The following is a 20,295-nucleotide window of genomic DNA, read 5'->3' as shown; positions in this document are numbered from 1 at the left end:
TAGGCTACAGAAGGGGAGGATAGGGTTAGGCTGCAGGAGGGGAGGTTAGAGTTGGGCTGCAGGAGAGGAGGTTAGGGTTAAGCTGAAGGAGGGGAGGTTAGAGTTAGCCTACAGAATGGGGAGGTTAGGGTTAGGCTGCAGGAGGGGAGGTTAGGGTTAGGCTACAGAATGGAGAGGTTAGGTTTAGGCTGCAGGAGGGGAGGTTAGGGTTAGGCTGCAGAAGGGGGAGGGTTAGAGTTAGGCTGCAGGAGGGGAGGTTAGGGTTAGGCTGCAGGAGGGGAGGTTAGGGTTAGGCTGCAGGAGGGGAGGTTAGGCTGCAGGAGGGGAGGTTAGAGTTGGGCTGCAGGAGAGGAGGTTAGGGTTAAGCTGAAGGAGGGGAGGTTAGATTTAGCCTACAGAATGGGGAGGTTAGGGTTAGGCTGCAGGAGGGGAGGTTAGGGTTAGGCTACAGAATGGAGAGGTTAGGTTTAGGCTGCAGGAGGGGAGGTTAGGGTTAGGCTGCAGAAGGGGGAGGGTTAGAGTTAGGCTGCAGGAGGGGAGGTTAGGCTGCAGGAGGGGAGGTTAGGGTTAGGCTGCAGGAGGGGAGGTTAGGCTGCAGGAGGGGAGGTTAGGGTTAGGCTGCAGGAGGGGAGGTTAGGGTTGGGCTGCAGGAGGGGAGGATAGGGTTAGGCTACAGAAGGGGAGGTTAGGGTTATGCTGCAGGAGGGGAGGTCAGTGTTAGCCTACAGAATGGGGAGGTTAGGGTTAGGCTGTGGACAGGGAATTAAATATATGGGCTACTAAAATCGTTGGAAGTGTTTTCTTTTTATATTCTCATTGTTTATACCTGCAGGACAGCCTTAGACCATTTCACCTTGTTTTTGTAACATATACTTGACACAGATTTGTACATGAATCAACTGCTCATCGTCAGTTAAGACCAGGGGTGGTCATCTATAGTGCTCCAGAGCTACGAACACTTCACGTATTTCATCCCACCTAGCAGGGGCACAGGTGTAGTCATTACTCACTAACACATTTCAAAAGATACTCAGGGGGAGCTAATTAATTGTCTTCTGATTCTGTGAGGGGACCTGGAAACATTAACTGTTGGCAGCTCTCATATTAACAACATATGTCCCCCGAGTTGATCTCCATTGATCAATGCTCATCTGCAGAACATCCCCACACTTGAAGTTCATTAATTTACTTTATATCAATTTCACTTATTACACCATTTTAAAGTAGTACTGCTTATAATTTTCAATGGTCCTACACCAGTACCTAATATACAGTTGTCTGTGTACGTTTTTAATTTTATACAATGTCTAAGCAGTCATTAAAATGTTGTAGTCTTCTTACCAACACTTGGACAGGTTGTCTGGACCTTTGCGTGACCTGGTTTTGCCTGGATTGCTGCTTTAAAAAAAATGCACAGGCTCTCACAAATGTCTAGCAACTAAGGAAGTTGGAAACTATTACATTTGCTGATAGGCGAATTTGCAGAGTCCTGAGATCAGATAGCTTCCGCCCAGGAGGAATGAAATCCCACTCGTGCAAGTCTGTAAAATGGCTGCAAAAAATCTCGCCAATCAAAAAATGGATCATTCAGACAAATTGGTGAAATTACCAGATTTTTATTCCAACGGGCAACCTACAGTAGTTGGATAGTTGGACCGATAATGTGAAGGTGTATGGCCAGATTGTAGACAAAGAGTTGTCCAACTGCAAATGTATAGTAAAAAAAAAGACACTAACTCGAGAAATAATGAGTTCCGTACATCTTTTTATTTATTACTTGTCCCTCTTCTCAACAACCATATAAAAAGTTTTCAAAGATGGATGATACCTGGCAACTGTATTTTAGATACTGCTTCTACATCTTATGACCAAACCATCAAGGACAGAGAATGAAAGCAATAGCCGCGAACAGAAGACAAACTTTTTTATTTCGTTGTGAAACTTTTTTTATTCCCTTTCTTTCATAGTCATCAGTACTGCTTCGGAACATAGTATTAGAGTGGAAACACGTTAACATTTAGCACCATGATGTCCGATCGTTAATCTTCTCTTCTGTTTTAGTGGTCTTGGCCAGCAATGACAGGAAAGTATAGAAAGCACCTAGCAACATTAAATGTCTTTGGTTGATCAATTATTGACAATACATTCCATACAAAATACAATCCGTGATTGGCAAATTTACTTTAGAAGCCAAATATTAGCCGTACAGAGTTGACTCGCCATCCTTTACCGCCTCATCGATATCGCCCCATATTCCGCCAGGATGAGGTAGTTTAGACATGGAAGTTCTTTCTGTATGCGGGAACTTCATCTTGGTTAGAACGATTGGTGGAACTTAACGAACAGAATGATCAGTGCTTTGGAAATTGGGCAAAAATGTAGGATATACATTACACAGTGTTTTCATTATTGAATTTTTACCTTTTTTTAATAGCACCATTCGGATGTTTTGAAAATACAAAAAAATTTGTACAAAAAATAGAGCAAAAGCATTTAGTTTTGTGTTATTGCAAAAAAAAATATAGCCCTCTCCATCCAATGATCCTCCCCCCCTTTTTTTTCCCACGTTGTTTGGGAAATAAATTACTGGCACACAGTTTATTTTGCTGACAAAATAACAATAGGGAGAGAAATGGAGTGCAGATCATTTGCCGTGGTTTAAAATGAAGCAATATCCTAAATTTATAAAAAGCATACAGGTCCCACTTCAACGCCAAATTCTTGGTCTGGTCCACCGATGTCCAAAGGTGCGATATCAACAATAGGCAACCTCATCGTCTTACGCGTTCTGTACTCGAATACTGTCCGGCCCCACTCTCCTGTGTGTTTCTGCAAGGGGCAAGTGGAAAAAGATCAGTGAAACAAAAAACAGTGAACATTTTATTTTTAATTTTAATGATTTGCCAAGTATCTAAGTTATTCAATGTAGAGCAATCGCTAAAGTTGTTTGTAGGAAGGGCCAATGAAGATATGAGGGCATATGTTATAGTACAAGAGTTTGGTGGAGGTGAAGGATACCGCCCAAACACGGTTTTTAAAGCAGCAATCATTTACAATGCATGGTTTGACCTTGTAAATTATTGCTGCTTTAGAAAAAAACCTTCAGAGTTCAGGCGTCAACCCACAACTCCCGCAAACTCAGATGCCTTTACACACTGTATGCCCCATAGTGTAAGACATTAATACAAGCAAAGAAGAAAACAATAGTTGCAAAAAGTGTGAATTCTTAATTTAAAGATGATTGTCTTGTCTACAAACCTATCGTATACAGTATGAGCATTCATTACAAGGACAGCACAATCTTCTTCAGTGGCGTAATAGCCCCTGCGGTGGCTGGTGGTCTCCAGAGGCTATTGCTACCCCTGTCTGGATCTGCAGATCTGCGCCCTGTTGCGCCTTCTAACATTGAAAATGTCCCTCTGAAAAGTCCACCGCCTCATTGAAGACCGTTATTATGGATAATAGAGGAAACTGTGGCCATTTTGGGAGGGACATTTTGAATGTGGGCAGATGTGACAGACCCTGGAGGGAACACGTAGCCGAGGGAGGGAGGGAGGGAGGTAATACCATGATAATGAGCATGGTGGGTGAGGGGCAGCTTCCATAACTGCAAGGAAAAGTTTGCGGGAAAAGGTGGCAAATGGAGATTGACACAGTTTATGCAGAATCCGTTACTTTCTGTGCGGTAATCCCCAATTTATCTGAAAAGCCATTCCCAGCACTGTGCAGTAACTAATATGCCTGATTGACTCCATGTTAGTACAGTAAGGAGCTGAACAATGCAGCAAAAAGTCACGGCTGCAAGTATGGCCACCCCTAAACCTGGCTCTAAACATGTATATATTTGTACGATATTATTGAGCAACATAAGAAAACTAAGGCTGATGGAACTTACCGCACAACCATCTTCCAAAACCGTGTATGCAAATTTGCTGTTTCCTTCGGCCTTGAGCTCGCTCTCGGTGGAGCTCATGAATTTTAGCGCCTTCTTCACATTTCCGTTCTCCCCGTCCATGTAGGCAATGCTGTTTTTGCAGTGGTAGGTGATGTTCTGATAACCTCTGCTGGACAGGATCCTGAGGAACGCCATCTGCACATCAGTGACATCTTCCGGGAGTTCGGGGTCTCCGTAACTGAACTGGAAGTTGGAAAAGGCAATTGTTCAAATCAAATTTCAGATCATTAATTGTAACAGTTCAATGCAATGGGCGTTATAGCTGTGCTCGCCTGCTAGCCTCGCAATAGTGCAAAGTATCTACTGTATAGTTCATTGTTCCTTCAATTGTTCCTTTAATGTTGGAGCCCAGGCTACGATGTTGGTCACTTTGCAATTACATTGAGTTACACTAAGACATTTCCTACACAGCCCTCCTAGTGATTGGACGGACGTCCAATGCTGCTTGCATGGGGCATAGAACTTCTGTCTAGCTCAGGCTCAATATGGAGACTACTTTTTTCAATGCACTTTATACATCTCAGAGGTTATAAAAGTGACTTTATTATCAAACGCTGATAGAGGAAACTCCATTTCTCATCTTACCTGGAAGCCACCGCTCATAGATTCTCCAAACCAAATGTGTTTCTTTTCACTTCGCTCGCTGGTGTACCATTTCCTTGGTGGGACAATGCTGGGATTGGCATTTATACAGGATTCTCCGGTCTCCATGTTGCAAAAGACTTTAATGGCATCCATCCTGCAGCCTTGGTTTGGATCGATCCAATATTCTCCTACAACCAAAAGCGACATAAAAGTATAAAACTCGATAACAGTATACAGAAAGAGAATGCTAGGGATAGTATAACAGGCAGGAGATGTAACAAACCTCGGATAGAGATAATGTTCCAAGAATATTTGGGCATTCACATCAGTCCCTGCCCCAGTGGAACTTACACTCTATGGGCCTTATTCTAGTTCACTCTTTCTGACAAATCATCATAGATGGACAAAACCATGTGCACTGCAGGTGGGGCAGATGTAACTTGTGCAGGAAGAGTTAGACTTGGGTGGGGTTTTACTTCAAAGTGAGATCTATATTGCAGTGTAAAATTAAACCAGTCAGTATTTACCCTGCACAGAAACAAAATAACTCACCCAAATCTAATTCTCTCTGCACATTTTACATCTGCCCCACCTGCATAGCACATGGTTTTGTCCATCTAAGAAGGATTTTGTCAGAAAGAGTGAACTAGAATAATGCCCTATATTCCCTACCACAGCACACGCAGACCTTCTAGGGTTAATTTTTGTTGGGATTAACCTACCAGTATATTTTTGGATTGTGGGAGGAAACTGGAGTACCTGGAGTAAACCCACGCAACCACAGTGAGACTATACAAACTCCACACCGTTAGGGCCATGGTGGGAATTGAACCCATGACCTTAGTGCTGTGAGGCAGTAATGTTAACCATTACACCATCCGTACTGCCCCATATATATATATAAAACACATAGTGGGGATAGAACCTATGACCTCAGCGCTGTGAGGCAGTAATGCTAACCATTACACCATCCATACTGCCCCGTATATATAACACATGGTGGGGATAGAACCCATGACCTCAATGCTGTGAGGCAGTAACGCTAACCATTACACCGTCCGTACTGCCCAAATAAGATTTAGTAGCCGACTGGTTTCTTTGGGCAAGTAGTACAACTTATCTCTCATCAAGGCTTCATACATCTCCCCCTATATAAGAATTGAGCCCCATAGCTCTTAAGAAGAATGATACAGAATTACCATTGTAGAACATGGAAGAACAAATGATAATGGAATAAAACGCTAGTCCCAAAACCATAAGGGCCATGCAATCATTACTGGTGAATTCTGAAACCAAAAACAGATGATAAGATCATGGAGATGCCTTCAGCTCTGAGCCACACTCACCGCTCTTCAACTCTGGACGACAAAACTTGAGGTCCCGGCAGTTACGTGCTGGATTCTTTCTGGTGCCGTCTGGGCTGATAATGTTTTCTATTTGGCCATTGATCGATTTCAGTGAAGACATAATCTCGGCAGTAGTAGTTGTATCAAATGCTTGGTCTCCATAATATGGCATTGCTGGTCCTTTCTCACCCAAACCAAGTTGTCCCCGACCACCTTCATCACAACATGAACCGGGTGGGCCAGGGGGACCAGGTTGTCCTGGAGGTCCAGGCTGCCCATTTGAGCCCTATGAAGAAAGACCTAGTTAAACAACTGGACATATAGGATTGGCAGCAATACACAAACAGGCAGAAATGTATTCTCTACAGCAGGGGTGGGGAACCTTTTTTGTGCCAAGGGCCGTTTGTATGGGGAAAAAATCCTTGGGGGGGCCATATGTAAAAATGTCTCTAACAAATTGTCCTGCTGCAGCCGCCCCACGCTCCGGCGGCTGCCGCTGAATAGGACTGACAGTCTCCGGCTGCTGTTGATTAAGAGGAATCTCACAGGAAATACCGACCTCTTGCGAGAATTCACCTGTACTTGCCTCCCGGCAAAGCCACCGGGCGGGTGGGTGGGCCACTCAGACTGGCTACGGGGGCCGCATATGGTCCCCGGGCCTGAGGTTCCCCACCCCTGTTCTACAGTTACAGTAGTTATTGTGTATTTAAGTTTAATTAGTATAACAATATCTGAAGCTACAGATACGTAATTGACATGTTTATGCAGCTATTGGGACTCGTGTAGAGTCAGGCGCTTACTCTTTACTTTTTTTGGTGACAATAATAATTACTGCACAGAAAGCATATGAAGCCGTATAAAGACTCCATTACATCTTATGCATAGAGAGGCGATGCTGCCCAATCAGATTCTACATATCATTCATCTAGCACCTTCTTCTAGACAGAATCTGGTGGGACCCGCTTGCCACGTCACTGGTGACCCTGCTCTGAGTGTAGGTTTGGGGTCCCCATGATCCATGTGCACCCAATAAATTTGTCTATGTTTAAGACCAAATTCCTGACATTTTCTCAAGTGTAACCACAAAATCACCAATCATGCTAAAAATCTTATTCTCACCTCTGGACCATTTTCTCCTCTGCTGCCACGGGGACCTGGAGGTCCAATTGGTCCTGGGTATCCACTAGTGCCATCTTTACCGGCTAAACCATTGCTGCCTGGTGGACCCTAATATGGTAATACAGTACATTAATTGCTCAATTCTTTCCCTTAAGCAAGATAAGAAAAGATTTGCATCAAACAGTCTTAGGACAATGGTCTACTCACCCTGGGACCTTGAGGACCAGGAGATCCTGCAGTACCTTGTTCTCCATTAGAACCCTAAAATGAAGAACAAGGTTTTATTGAATACAGCACAGCCATTCCAATCACGTGCAGAAATGGATTTATTTCAAACATACTCTGTATACTGGTAGCTATAGCTAAAATAATTACTTTAACAAAGTAGAGTGATACAGTATATATTTTGGTTTTCAAGGAACTCAAACATCACCCATTGGAACAACTATAAGGCTGGTAAGCCTGGTTGTAGACATGCTATTTGGTATATATATATATATATATATATATATATATATATATATATATTTTTTTTTTTTTTTTTTTTGGGGGGGGGGGAGACATCATTAGAAGTGGTTATAATTAAATTCTGTATTCCCATCTTCCATTTCACCTTTGATAAAGACTCTGAAAGCAGTGAAATGCGTTACAACGTGATGAGTTTTGAATACCAGAAGACACCTTTGGCCAAATCTAATAGCCTCCAAGTTCGGCGGCCGGCGGAACTCTGAGGTTTTTTGAAGGGGCAATAATTGTCTAGGCATGGTTTTGAATTGTAAATGACTACCACCTTCAAAAAATCCTCCAAGTATGGCTTGGATCCCGCATTGCCGCCGTACTGGGGTGCTATTACATTTGGCTGCTTGTATCAATTTGGTTTCAAAGTTACAGATCTTATTATGGATCACACAGGAGACCTGGCCTGTACATCTCATTGGGCATTTCGAAGGGACTACCAATACATCAGAAGACTCTACTGGAGTCCTAAAGTTTGCCGAACATTGCCACTGTGTCTGTTATTGACTCCTTATGTGCATTTAGACTGTGCTAAAAAATAATCTGAGATCTCATTTAATTATTGTTCCACTATTAGTGGGTAAACAGAGAAGCACCGGAATTTATTGTATGGCAATTAAGTTTCGCTTCCTACTGGGGCTCTTCAAGGGGGTCATGATAAAAATACACAACGGGGTTATTTCTTTATACACTTACAGGAGGACCGGGCAAGCCGGGGTTTCCAGGGAATCCACGATGACCTTTAATTCCATTGGTACCACGTTCACCGGCTTCACCCTTGTCACCACGTGGGCCTTGTACGCCCTAAGAAAAAAACATTTTCTTTCATGAGCTAAAGTGATGGAAACCCTCCTTTATCCCTCTTTATGGAATGCTATATGTAAAGTTACAGTATACAGACATGTATGATACTGTATTTGTTTTATTAAAGAAATGCTTAAAAAAAAAAAAACACTTACAGGAGCTCCGCGAGCACCAGCAGGACCAGCAGGGCCGGATGGACCAGAAGGACCCTAAATAAAGGGATAAATAGAATAATATAAAGTGTCGTCATTGTCTCCAGCCTGTCTTGTTATAATGTAATGAAGGCCTATAATTACTACAGTATATAAGTTTACTTATACACAGATAACAAGATTGTGTTTTAGATCATGGGGGTACATTTAATAAAGGTCGATAGTAATCAATGTGTTGTACTTCCAGGGCTAGAACACACATTTTCTGTCATTTAAAAATGAATATAAAAAAATCAATATATATTGGAATTGGAAAGTGGAATTTGCCAATGTTCCAGTCATGGAAGCAAGTTTTTGAGAACATTTTAATGTATCACTATAATTTGTAGCGCCAAGTTGCGCGGCACCTCTAGAACACACTATATGGAATTTCCATCTGATGATTAAATTAAATATTTGTGTCACACTGCTGCGACCTAGAGAGATCACTGTTGCCATGGCTGCACTGGTTTAACCACCCCCCCTCCTCGCTGCACTGGTTTATGTCTGCTCAGCATTGCTCTATAGAACTACAACTTACAGACTCTCCTCTGTCCCCTGATTTGCCAGCAGGACCAGCGGTGCCCGGAGCACCGGGGTGCCCTTGTGGACCAGGACTGCCAGGATTGCCGTTTTCTCCGCGATCACCCTGTTTAAAAGCCAAAGCCAGACATAGATATAACACCTGCAACTAATGAATAGGGAAACAATGTATTGTGTTAGTAACACAGCTGGGGTCGTACCTTAGGTCCGGGGGATCCGTCACGTCCAGGCTGACCGTCAGTACCGGGATTTCCCTAAATTAAAGGATGGATTTCAGTTAATCGTATAAGGCCCAATATAACAAAGTTACATATGAGTTTATTAATATTTCTTGTTAGCCTTCTTGACTTGCCGCAGGATGTGTTGAACACTGATCAGGTCCTAATGTGTGGAGTGTATATGTTCTCCCCCGATATCTTTGATTTTGATTTATGTCTGATACAGTAACAGCTATGATTAATCGCATCTCTACGTAAGGCCACGTCTATGTGATTGACCCTCACAGCGAGTTCCTACATGTTCTGTTTGACTGCATTGGAAACCAATAGCTATACATTCATTAGGGAACATCCTCCAATAGGAACCTTATATTAGGAATTGCTGCCTATCGGTGCTGTTATCATTATTATACTATTTTCCTGTTTGTATTTAGTGCTGCTCCTTAGATGTTTATTAAACTTGCAGGGAAAATGTCTTTCCAATATGCAGGCATCGGATTTATATGCCTGCACAGTTTACTTTGGGTTGTCGGGACTCGAGGGGTTGTGGGTTACTCTTCTTTCATGTTTTTGTTGTGGAATTTGTAGATAGTATGTTGCCCATTTAAAATGTTTGATTTTACTGTGATTGAGGATAAGTGGAGAAACGCGTGTCAAGTTCTTTTTTATTTTTCAATTTCACTGCGCACATTTTTATTTTTGTTGTTTTTTACTAAGCAGCACTGAATTGACATGATTACATTTTGTTAAAAAATGTTAAGGTTTGGTTTTGCACCAGTGGAGTCTTCAGTCTATAATTTCCAAATGTAGAGTAAAGCACTAAATACATAAAATTATTATTATTATTATTATTTAATTATTAACAATAAAAATAATACGAAAATAATAAGAAAAGTAAAGCACTAATAATAATAATAATAAAAATAGAGTAAAGCACTAAATACATAAAAAAATAGGTACTTATGTAGTATCTGGGCTGCCGATTTCTAAATCGGGTCGGATCGGGAGATCGCATCGCATCGCATGCGACCATGCGATTCGATGCGATGCGATGACCCGATTTTTCCATAGGAATCAATGTTAAAATGGACTGAGTCCATTTTAACATGGAATTCAATGGGAAAAATGGGTCCTTTTCATACCCCTACTATCCAAGTGGGCATGGAGTTGGATATAAACCTGTGGCGAGCGTAGCGAGCCACGGAGCCCGAAGCGTGGCGAGCGAAGCGAGCCCCGCGAGGGGACGAATACCGTCCCCTCGCGGGGCTCGCTTCGCTCGCCACGCTTCGGGCTCGGTGGCTCGCTACGCTCGCCACAGGTTTATATCCAACTCCATGCCCACTTGGATAGTAGGGGTATGAAAAGGACCCATTTTTCCATAGGAATCATTTTAACATTGATTCCTATGGAAAAATCGGGTCATCGCATCCGATATCGGATGCGATATCGGATGCGATGCGATATCGCATCGCATCTGATTGTATGCCTTAACTTAAGGCATACAATCAAAAAATCGGCAGCCCAGATACTACATAAGTACCAAAAAATAATAATAATAGTTAATGTAATTATTAAATAATAACAATAAAAATAATAAAGTAAAGCACTAAAATAATAATAATAAAAATAAATAATGTAATTATTAAATAAATAATAATAATAATAATAACAGTTATTACACCATAATAGTTGGCTGTCTCATTGAATTTACTTACATCTCGCCCACTCTCTCCGGAGACACCATTAGTGCCATCCCGGCCCGGTGTACCTGCTTGGCCGCGTTCACCGGGAGGACCTTTCTCTCCCTTATCACCAGATGCACCCTTGAAAACAAAAACAACATAAACAATTGCACAAAAAAATAATCTACTGTGTCATAGATTTTTACTCTAGAATTAAATGGCGGAATGTAGCACAAATTCAAATACAGTATCGTCACATTTTAACAACACGTTTAATGGATTTGCAATTTCTAAACACTATTTTAAAACCAAATAAAACAACCCAGCAAAAGGGAATTAAGTTATCCGTGACATGAGTTAGTATTTGGCAAACTTTGGATGATGATAGGATGAGTAAGATGTCATACCGGTACACCTGGAGGGCCCCTGGCTCCTGCAGGGCCTTGCATACCAGGCAGACCTACAATACCACGTGTTCCAGGCGTTCCGCTAAGACCACTAGGACCTGGAGCACCCTGTAACATAAACGTAAAAAAGAAAAAAAAATCATGAATCAAATGTAATTTTGGTTCATTCTGTAGATATACAATATTATTATAAACAGGCAAACAAATCTATTAATCTAAATATACTGTGTACTTTACTGATAGATAATTCAACCAATTGTTGGTGCACCCAACTCTATTGCCAAATGATGGAAAGCCCGGACAAATTATTATCTCACTTAATTATAATACTATGGAATGAAGTCATTTTGTTCACTTAAACGGTTTACGATATGAACGTATATTTTCAAAACCATATATTTATTGATTACTTTCCAATTTAAAAAAATCTAGGACCACTAACCGGTTCTCCTCGATTGCCAGGTGATCCACCCGGTCCTGGTGGACCAGGTTCGCCCTTTGGACCTGCAGAACCAGCATTACCAGGAGCACCAGAGTTGCCAGCTGGACCAGGAGCACCATTTTTTCCTGCGGGGCCGGGGGGACCTGCGGGACCTGCGTTCCCCTGTCATTTACAAAAAAAAATTGGAATTCATTATAATGTTTCATACTGAGGAACAGAATAACAATGATTAATACAATTAATACATGCGTACATAAACTGACAGACATTTACACTATGGGTGGAACACTGCTGGATTACTGTCATTGTATGGCTGGCACTACTGCCGCATATACCGGGTTACTGTAATCACTGAAAATAAGGTAAAATGACGAACATTTTATAAAGTCGGCAAGATCAGGTGGGTATTTTTACTTACGCTGGATCCTGGAGGACCAGGTAGCCCACGAGCTCCGGGGAATCCAGCTCCACCCTAGGAAACATAATGTATTATTAAATACCACAAGTTATGAAACCTACAGTACGACAACTTTACAGAGAACCCTTTAAACTTGTTTCCCATATGTGCACAATAGTTTCCAATTTCCTCAGGATTGAAGGGGTATATTCAATGCTGTGACAGCGAGCAGTGCCGATAGCGCGCCTTCACAGCTCGCAGATCAGTATTTAACTGACCCCCTGCACTCGCCATTTCCACTTTGCTGTGTGTTCTACGAGAGGTGGAAACGGCGAATGGGGCCGTAAAAATAGAGAGGCTCATGGCTAAATGCAGCGGCCTTGTTGCATTAGTGGCAAACCTCGTTGTTCGGGGGAATCCTCGCCATCCTTTGACGGTGAGGAGTCCCCAGGAACGTTAGCAGGAGCGCTGGGACTAACAGCAGAAATGTCAGTGGCGGGAGGGGGGCACCCCAATTTTAGTTACGCCACTGTGTGCCCCACCACATATGTGTGCACCACCACATATCTGTGCACCACCACATAACTGTACACCGCCACACAACTGTGTCCCAACACATATCTGTGCACCACCACATATCTGTCCACCACCACATAATGTATCTGTGCACCACCACATAACGGTTTAAAAAAGGGGCAGACTAGATGGGCCACGTGGTTCTTATCTGACGTCAAATTCTATGTAACATGTGCACAATCTGCAAGAGCGCTTTAATGCTACATGCCTGGTTTGTAGACGTCCATGGTAAGCGTCCACATTTCACCTGGCATCCAACTTAATACTGACCACTGGATGATCACATGACATGCTAATTATGGTCTAGGCAGGGTGGATATAGATTGGGCCCTGACTTCCTGAACAGACTGAATAATGTTACTTTTTTCTGTGGTATATATCCCAACATCCCATCCTACTGTACATCACGATTTGAAATATTCAAAAACACTAATGTAATTGCAGGAGAAATATTTTTTTTTTTTTAAATAAATAAAAATGGATTGTTTCTAAAAAAAAGATTTGATCCATAGTTGTAACAATTGGGCCACATTATACGTATAGATGGATATAGTGTACATCAGAATGCAAAATACTCACAATTGACCCTGGAGGACCGCGCTCTCCTTTTGAACCTTGGGGACCGGGGTTGCCCTGTAACAAGATACGGTTACGTTAAGTTGCTGCTGGAATCCACCACCAACATTCATTAGTAAAATTATTTTTTTATTTTTATTACTAAATGGACATAAACATAGATAAAACTCACAGCAGGACCGGGACCACCTGAAGGACCGGCAAGACCTGGAGGCCCGGGTTCTCCCCTTTCTCCGTTACCACCTCTCTCTCCTTTACCTCCGGGTTCTCCATTTTGTCCCTGCACAAAAGGGAGAAAGACTCAGACTAAAATCAATGATTACCTTGCTAGCACAAATAATACTGATACATTTGTCATATTTGTCATATTATTCTAGAAGTGGTTTCAGAATGTGACAATAAAAGTGTCACTATCTCGGCTACTAGCGATACAATTAATTAGGCGTATTATATTGTACATGGCCTTTCTCCTTAAGGGCCATTTTGTACTCACTCAATAACTGTTCTATACAACCACTCACTGGAGAGTCTAAAATACGAACACACATACACTCAAACACACACACACCAATGCTAGCCACTTGGCTGCCTTTTGGCGCCATAATGAAAATAGAAAATAAAATACACCATACAGAAACTGACGGCAGGATAGCTTTTAAATTCATGATCATATCAGCTATAATTCTCAACACAAATAATAAATGTTACTACAATAGTAGAAAACATGCAAAAAATGAATTCTAACTACTTATTGATGACATATGGGTTAAGCCTATTTGACTAAAATAGGCTGTATGGTAGACGCAATGCACTTACCGGTGCGCCAGGGAAACCAGCAGGTCCAGGGGGGCCACCCTCACCACGCTCACCCTATAAGAAAATAAATAACCACATATTAGCTATATTTACAATTGATATCATTTTTTTGTTCCCAAAAATTCCCAGTGGGCCCCACTCTTCCCTCTAGGGGTCAAGTTCCAGACTCTCTGGGCTACCTCTCACCCGCCTCGCACCAATCCATTCTTAACGCTGCTGCTAGGCTCATCTTCCTCTCCCGCCGCTCTACCTCCGCCTCCCCCCTCTGTCTATCTCTTCACTGGCTCCCCATTCCTTTCCGAGTTCTCTTTAAACTCCTCACCACCACCTACAAGGCTCTCTCCTCCTCCACAGCTCTCTTCACTCATCTCTATCCACACTCCCTCCCGTCCTCTTCGCTTCATCGCTGACCACCGACTGACCTCTCACCTAATCACCTCCTCCCACTCCTGTGTCCAAGATTTCTCTCGCGCTGCCCCCCTGCACTGGAACAACCTCCCGCCACCCATCAGGCTATCTGATTCCCTTACCTCCTTCAAGCGCTCCCTCAAAACCCACTTTTTTCGACTAGCCTATCCCTCCTCCTAACCTCTTTTGATCCTCCTATCCTGCCTCCATTCCCCTCCGTTCCTACGTATCCTATTGTATTTCGTTTGTCCACCCACCTATTTTTAGTATGTTAACTCTTATGAGTAGGCCCCTCCTTCCTCACGTACTCACCCTACCTCATTACCTCACCTGTGCTCCTGTCCTGTTCTTCCCTTCCTCTACTTCATCTTCCGTCTCCTTGACAATTTTGACACCTACTTCTGAACTGATGCTGATTTTAGTTCTACCAGCTATACCCCTATTTATACTGTACGTTACCTTGTAATTTGTTTTTTTTGTTTGCTATGTACGGCGCTGCGGACACTTTGCGGCGCCTTATAAATAAACGTACTACTACTACTACTACTACTACTGTGTACAATTATACATTTTTAAGGCCCCCTATACAGAACTGAGATGTATCCCATGTAAACCTCGCAAGCGATACACCGCCAACTGCCTGCCAGGAAGCCGCCTGGATTGTATATGATACACCGCTTGCCAGTGGCTGCCACAGGATCTGACAAATGCCACCATGGCGATCAGATCCGATGCGCATAGGACTTTTTACAAACCCGATGGGTTAAAATTGTGTAAAAAAAGATCAATGTTGTCTAAGTGGTTTAGTAATATGGTGAAGCAGGACCATTAATGAACTTAGGTGTTTGTTTAGTTTAATGGAGTTTATACCGAAATTAGCCCTCGTGTGGGATCCTTTAGAAAATGCCTTGTTCTTTGCAGGCTGATGTTGTCCTCTCTACGGATTGGCCAAGGCCCACTATGTGGTTACTGGCCACACCCCTTAAGTTTGGGCCCTTATTATTGCATTCCCTGGTGGGCATTTCATGGTCCAGTCCAAAACCGAAGGCCTAGATTTATTCACAGTTATTTTAATTTAATTTCATTATTTATTTTTAATTTTGTGAAATTCATATTTTCAGAGTGACAATTATATAGGAAATCAGGGATAACATCAAAATGACTCTACTCTTATAGATAAATACATAATTAAATAAATACAACATTTATCTATCTGAATATTTTTTCCTGGGGAGAATTTGGGTTATTTTTCAGAACTGTAAATTTGTTATAAATCTGTTTCTAAGTTGTATGTACTAAATGAGAAACATACACAGTGCTACAAAAACTAAACAAAACCAAAATATATATGTAATACACATTTAATATGTTTGCGATAATATGTACCGGCAGCCCAACAATGTGGCCTAAATTAAACTAGAGAATTACAATGATTTATAAAATTGGGGCACTATTATGGGAAATAAAATAAACACCGGTAACTGCTACGGAGAGGTGCCTCTCAAGAATCATTGAGTCTGGGCCCCCTTAAATGTGTTGCTATGGGGCCCAGAGAGTTTTGGTTTTGCCCTTGTATACAAACAGATTTCATTATAAAAGACAAGGCTTAGTACATCTGCCCCACACAGTGACTTCGGTTGCAGAAAACAGCCCCTAGGTCCCGGGCGGCTTGGCCTTGTTGTGCATCTACTGGTCAAAATTTGCATCTTATTCCCAAAAATAAATCATATAGAAGTGACAAAGCTGCTTTACTAGATTACACTGATCAATCTGATGTGCAACATTTATATATCTGTGTATGGCCGAGTCTAAATCTGTATATGATGTGCTACAGTACGTTGCAGCAGATGGAGCGTCTTCTCACGCCAAGTTCCGTAGAGCTTTACCTGTGACTTTGTAAATGTACAAAAACTAATTCCTGAGAGGTAAATGTGATGGCCCGATGTCTCTAGTGCATGCATGGTGTTTTGCTGCATCTTCATTGCAAATAAGATGCAAGATTGAAAGAAAAAGATGGAACGCTACTTCAATAATGAGTATATGGTATATGAACCCTAAGTGTATGAGGACCCATTTCTAGGTTTTCGCACATATAGACCTTTTAAGTTCCGTAGTATCACAAAAGATGATTTGAAAGTAATGTACTTACTGGACCACCACGAGTACCAACAGGACCAGGAGGCCCGGCTGGACCACCTTCACCCTACAAGAGACAATTAACATTCAACAAATTAATTTTTAATAAAAATATTTGAAAAACAAGAACAAACTATTTGAAGAATCTTTATTTATAACTAAATTATTTAATAATTGTGAAAACAATTAAACAAGCGTCTCAGGAAAGGTCGGCATAGAGAAACTTTACCTTCTCTCCAGTTGGACCAGCAGGACCAGGGGGACCAATTGGGCCAGCGGGACCCTGAAAATACAGAGGTAGACAATGAACCACCCAACCATCCAAAGAGAAAATAAACAAGTTCCTCCATAAAGTTAATATTACAAAATAGGACACATTTATTACTGTCCTCAGGTAGAGTCATACTAATTCTAGTGACACAGACAATATGGGAATACTAATAAATTAAATAGGTATAAAATAACTAAGTGTCTACCTATATAATCATATGCTCTAAGTGACTAATCAGGCGTTGCACCATCTGTATGAAGTTATCTGATTTTGATTCACTTACTCTCATCCCATCATTTCCAGGAGTTCCATCCCCACCTTTTCCTCCAGGTTCACCCTACAAACATGACGAGAATGATCTTTCTTACTAGGTCATGAAAACGAACGTTGTGTTAATTATCTGTAACAGCGTGAATATTAGAAGCACAGATGCATCGCAAACACCGACCTTATCACCTTTTGGCCCAGGACTTCCATATCCTCCTCTTTCTCCAGGCATTCCTTGTAGACCAGGAGGTCCCATCCCTCCTGCAGGACCAGGTGGGCCAGCAGATCCCTGTAGGTAACATATCAAATTATTCACAGCCTAATTTGGATTTTTTGGCGATGGGTGATAAAATGTATTAAGTCCAACTTATTGGAATATACTATACTGTATATAATATAGTGTACATATTTAAGAAGTAAAGAACAAGAAAATAATGTTACCAATATTGAACACTTGTTTAGATGATTGTCCACTTTGGGCAACCCCTCCCAAGACTGTAGAATATGCTCACCTACAGTAACACAGTCATTTACCTCTTGTCGCTAAATATATGGGAAAAGAGAAATATATTGTATTTGTCTTCTCATCTAATTACCTTTCCACCATCTGAACCTGGAGGCCCAGCAGGACCTCTCAATCCAGGACTTCCAGGACCACCTTGTGCCCCTCTTTCACCAGGTATGCCATTTTCACCCTTAACAGGAGAAGAAGACGAAGGAGAAGAGAAGAAGAAAAAGAAGATTATGTTATTGCACATATGTCTATAATTAGCACCCATAGAAATGTTGCTGTAAATTGGGATCTCCCTTGGAATCTTGGTGATGTGATTATGACATCAGGAGAATATTGTCCCTGTCTCACCTATAAGCCCATACACCTGTTAACCAAGACTTTCATCCATTCTGCTAGACAACATCTTTCTCGATTAGTTTAATGCACTAACTTAAAAAACCTTTAATGCCACAAAGATCTGATTTCACGAATCTTAGTTTGCCCACTGCTGGGTCTACTGCACTTACTTCTCTGATAAGGATATGTGTGTATACAGATCTGTTGTGACAGTGTTTCTATAAAGGTTTATTGTCATTTAGATAGCATTCAAAGCGATAACGCAAGAAGAAGGATTACGTTTTTTTTATAGTATACACAGTGAATTAATCCTCAACTCTCTCCGACAGAACGGAAAATGTTGAAGACCACATAAGACCACACTACTGCTTTTGGGATCTTTACATTTCAGGTTCCACATATGGCAGTGGAAAGTGATCCGCTACTTCCAGTCCCTAAATTAATAAAAATGTCGCTGATATTTCAATCAATATGCATAATGATAAGTTTGTATGAGTCTCATATGATGATTATATAGGTTACGATGGGGTTGGTTGACTAAATCATTTAAGCAGCCAAAGAAGGTCAAGATCGGACCAGTGATGAAGATCATGAAGGACAAGATGCACATTGTAAGTATTCTATTTATGGATTAGCATCTTATATAGCCCTAAAATCAATATACTGTAGCCTATTTCTATAACAGCAATACTCACCTTATTACCTGGATTCCCTGGAGAACCAATTTCACCTTTTGGCCCCTGTAAGTGAAATAAATAATGTATTATTTATTATTATTATTATTATTATTATTATTATTATTATTATTATTATTATTATTATTATTATTATTATTTAAATCATTTATCTACATATACAGGGATAACAATAGTTTCTTTAATGGACAAAAAATGCTAAATTATGTTAAGCAAAGCATATATAATATATACAATATATACAGGGCCGGCGCCACCACTAGGCAGCTCTAGGCACCTGGAGGGCGGCAGTTCGCCCCTCACCCCCAGCATATAGCACTGCAGGGACCCCGCTGCCGCCAGCAGCTTTATACAGTGACAGCGCCGCAGGTACCCCCGCGGCACGGACACCCCTGCGCGCTCCAGCACTGCAGGGACGCCAACAGCGTCCACCACAGGTACCACCCTCCCCCCGGGGCACCAGGCACCCCCACCCCGACTCGCCTGGGGTGCTCCGGTGCCTTGCACCGGCCCTGAATATACAGTATATCTTTCTCTTGGTTCCCAAATAATTTGTCCCCACAGTGTGGAAGCTCATACAAGGTAGTTGGCGCAATACTTCTTTGCAGACAGAATTACTGTAGGTTTGCAATTTTTAATCAAGCAAATTGTGTTCTCTCTAGAGGACAACTTACAGCTTCTCCAGGTTTTCCATTCTCCCCAGACGGTCCAGGAGATCCAGGCAAGCCCTGTAAGGAGAGGTACAAAGTTAGGTTGACATGTTAAAGTTATAAACGGTAACCTACTGTATGCTAATGACACCTATATAGTGTACCGACAAGTTCAGCCCCCAAGGCAGCAGGAAATAAGACTGGATAGGGGCAGATGGCCCCTAATCAGTCTTATTTCATCATATATAGAACTTCAAAGCACTGTCTATATGATCTCTGTCATTTCATGATCTCTATCTATTCATTTATCTGCGGAGCCTGGAATACTGTAATACAATTATTCAGTTTGTTTAATCAAACATTGATATTAGCCATTGGGCAGGTCTGAGTGGTATAAGAGAGATATTTGGGGAGACATGTCAGAGGTAGAGTGGTATGTGTGGGGATCCGATATGAATTCCCGGCGGTCGGGATCCCGGCAGTCGGAATCCCGACACTGGAATCCCGACCGCCGAAATCCCGACAAGGGGGGGACATGGATCGCCCCCCCTTGCGGGCTCGCTGCGCTCGCCACGCAGCGGGCCCGGTGCCTCGCTACGCTCGGCACGCTATTTTATTCTCCCTCTATGGGTGTCGTGGACACCCACGGAGGGAGAAAGTTTCGGGATTTCGTCGGTCGGGATTCCAGTGTCGGGATTCCGACCGCCGGGATCCTGACCGCCGGGAAATTAACCGCATCCCATGTGTGGTGGTATCATTGCAAAGGGGGGTATGGGTGTCATTTTGGAGCTTTACATTCAAGGTCATTCTGGGAGGGGGGCATCACTGACACTGGGGGATACATT

General features: G+C 42.1%; 1 protein-coding gene across 1 annotated transcript in view; it reads right to left on the bottom strand.

The window, feature by feature from the left end:
• Positions 1–1,909: 1,909 nt before the first annotated feature.
• Positions 1,910–20,295, bottom strand: part of COL3A1 (collagen type III alpha 1 chain) — a 101,987-nt gene continuing 83,601 nt past the window's right edge. Inside the window, exons 27-50 of the mRNA XM_083154255.1 lie at positions 19,475–19,528; positions 18,801–18,845; positions 17,852–17,950; positions 17,437–17,544; positions 17,272–17,325; positions 16,947–17,000; positions 16,731–16,784; positions 14,174–14,227; positions 13,530–13,637; positions 13,361–13,414; positions 12,227–12,280; positions 11,809–11,970; positions 11,367–11,474; positions 10,993–11,100; positions 9,260–9,313; positions 9,058–9,165; positions 8,481–8,534; positions 8,218–8,325; positions 7,213–7,266; positions 7,006–7,113; positions 5,887–6,172; positions 4,541–4,728; positions 3,896–4,138; positions 1,910–2,829 (exon numbers count right to left, since the gene is read on the bottom strand). Coding sequence (XP_083010381.1) covers positions 2,683–2,829; positions 3,896–4,138; positions 4,541–4,728; positions 5,887–6,172; positions 7,006–7,113; positions 7,213–7,266; positions 8,218–8,325; positions 8,481–8,534; positions 9,058–9,165; positions 9,260–9,313; positions 10,993–11,100; positions 11,367–11,474; positions 11,809–11,970; positions 12,227–12,280; positions 13,361–13,414; positions 13,530–13,637; positions 14,174–14,227; positions 16,731–16,784; positions 16,947–17,000; positions 17,272–17,325; positions 17,437–17,544; positions 17,852–17,950; positions 18,801–18,845; positions 19,475–19,528 — 2,466 coding nt within the window. The 3' untranslated portion in view covers positions 1,910–2,682. The remainder of the gene's footprint in view (positions 2,830–3,895; positions 4,139–4,540; positions 4,729–5,886; positions 6,173–7,005; positions 7,114–7,212; positions 7,267–8,217; positions 8,326–8,480; positions 8,535–9,057; positions 9,166–9,259; positions 9,314–10,992; positions 11,101–11,366; positions 11,475–11,808; positions 11,971–12,226; positions 12,281–13,360; positions 13,415–13,529; positions 13,638–14,173; positions 14,228–16,730; positions 16,785–16,946; positions 17,001–17,271; positions 17,326–17,436; positions 17,545–17,851; positions 17,951–18,800; positions 18,846–19,474; positions 19,529–20,295) is intronic.

The sequence above is a fragment of the Crinia signifera genome, chromosome 7 (genome assembly GCF_055691185.1).
Source record: "Crinia signifera chromosome 7, ASM5569118v1, whole genome shotgun sequence".
NCBI classification, from domain to species: domain Eukaryota; kingdom Metazoa; phylum Chordata; class Amphibia; order Anura; family Myobatrachidae; genus Crinia; species Crinia signifera.
This window is presented reverse-complemented; position numbering and strand designations above follow the sequence as displayed.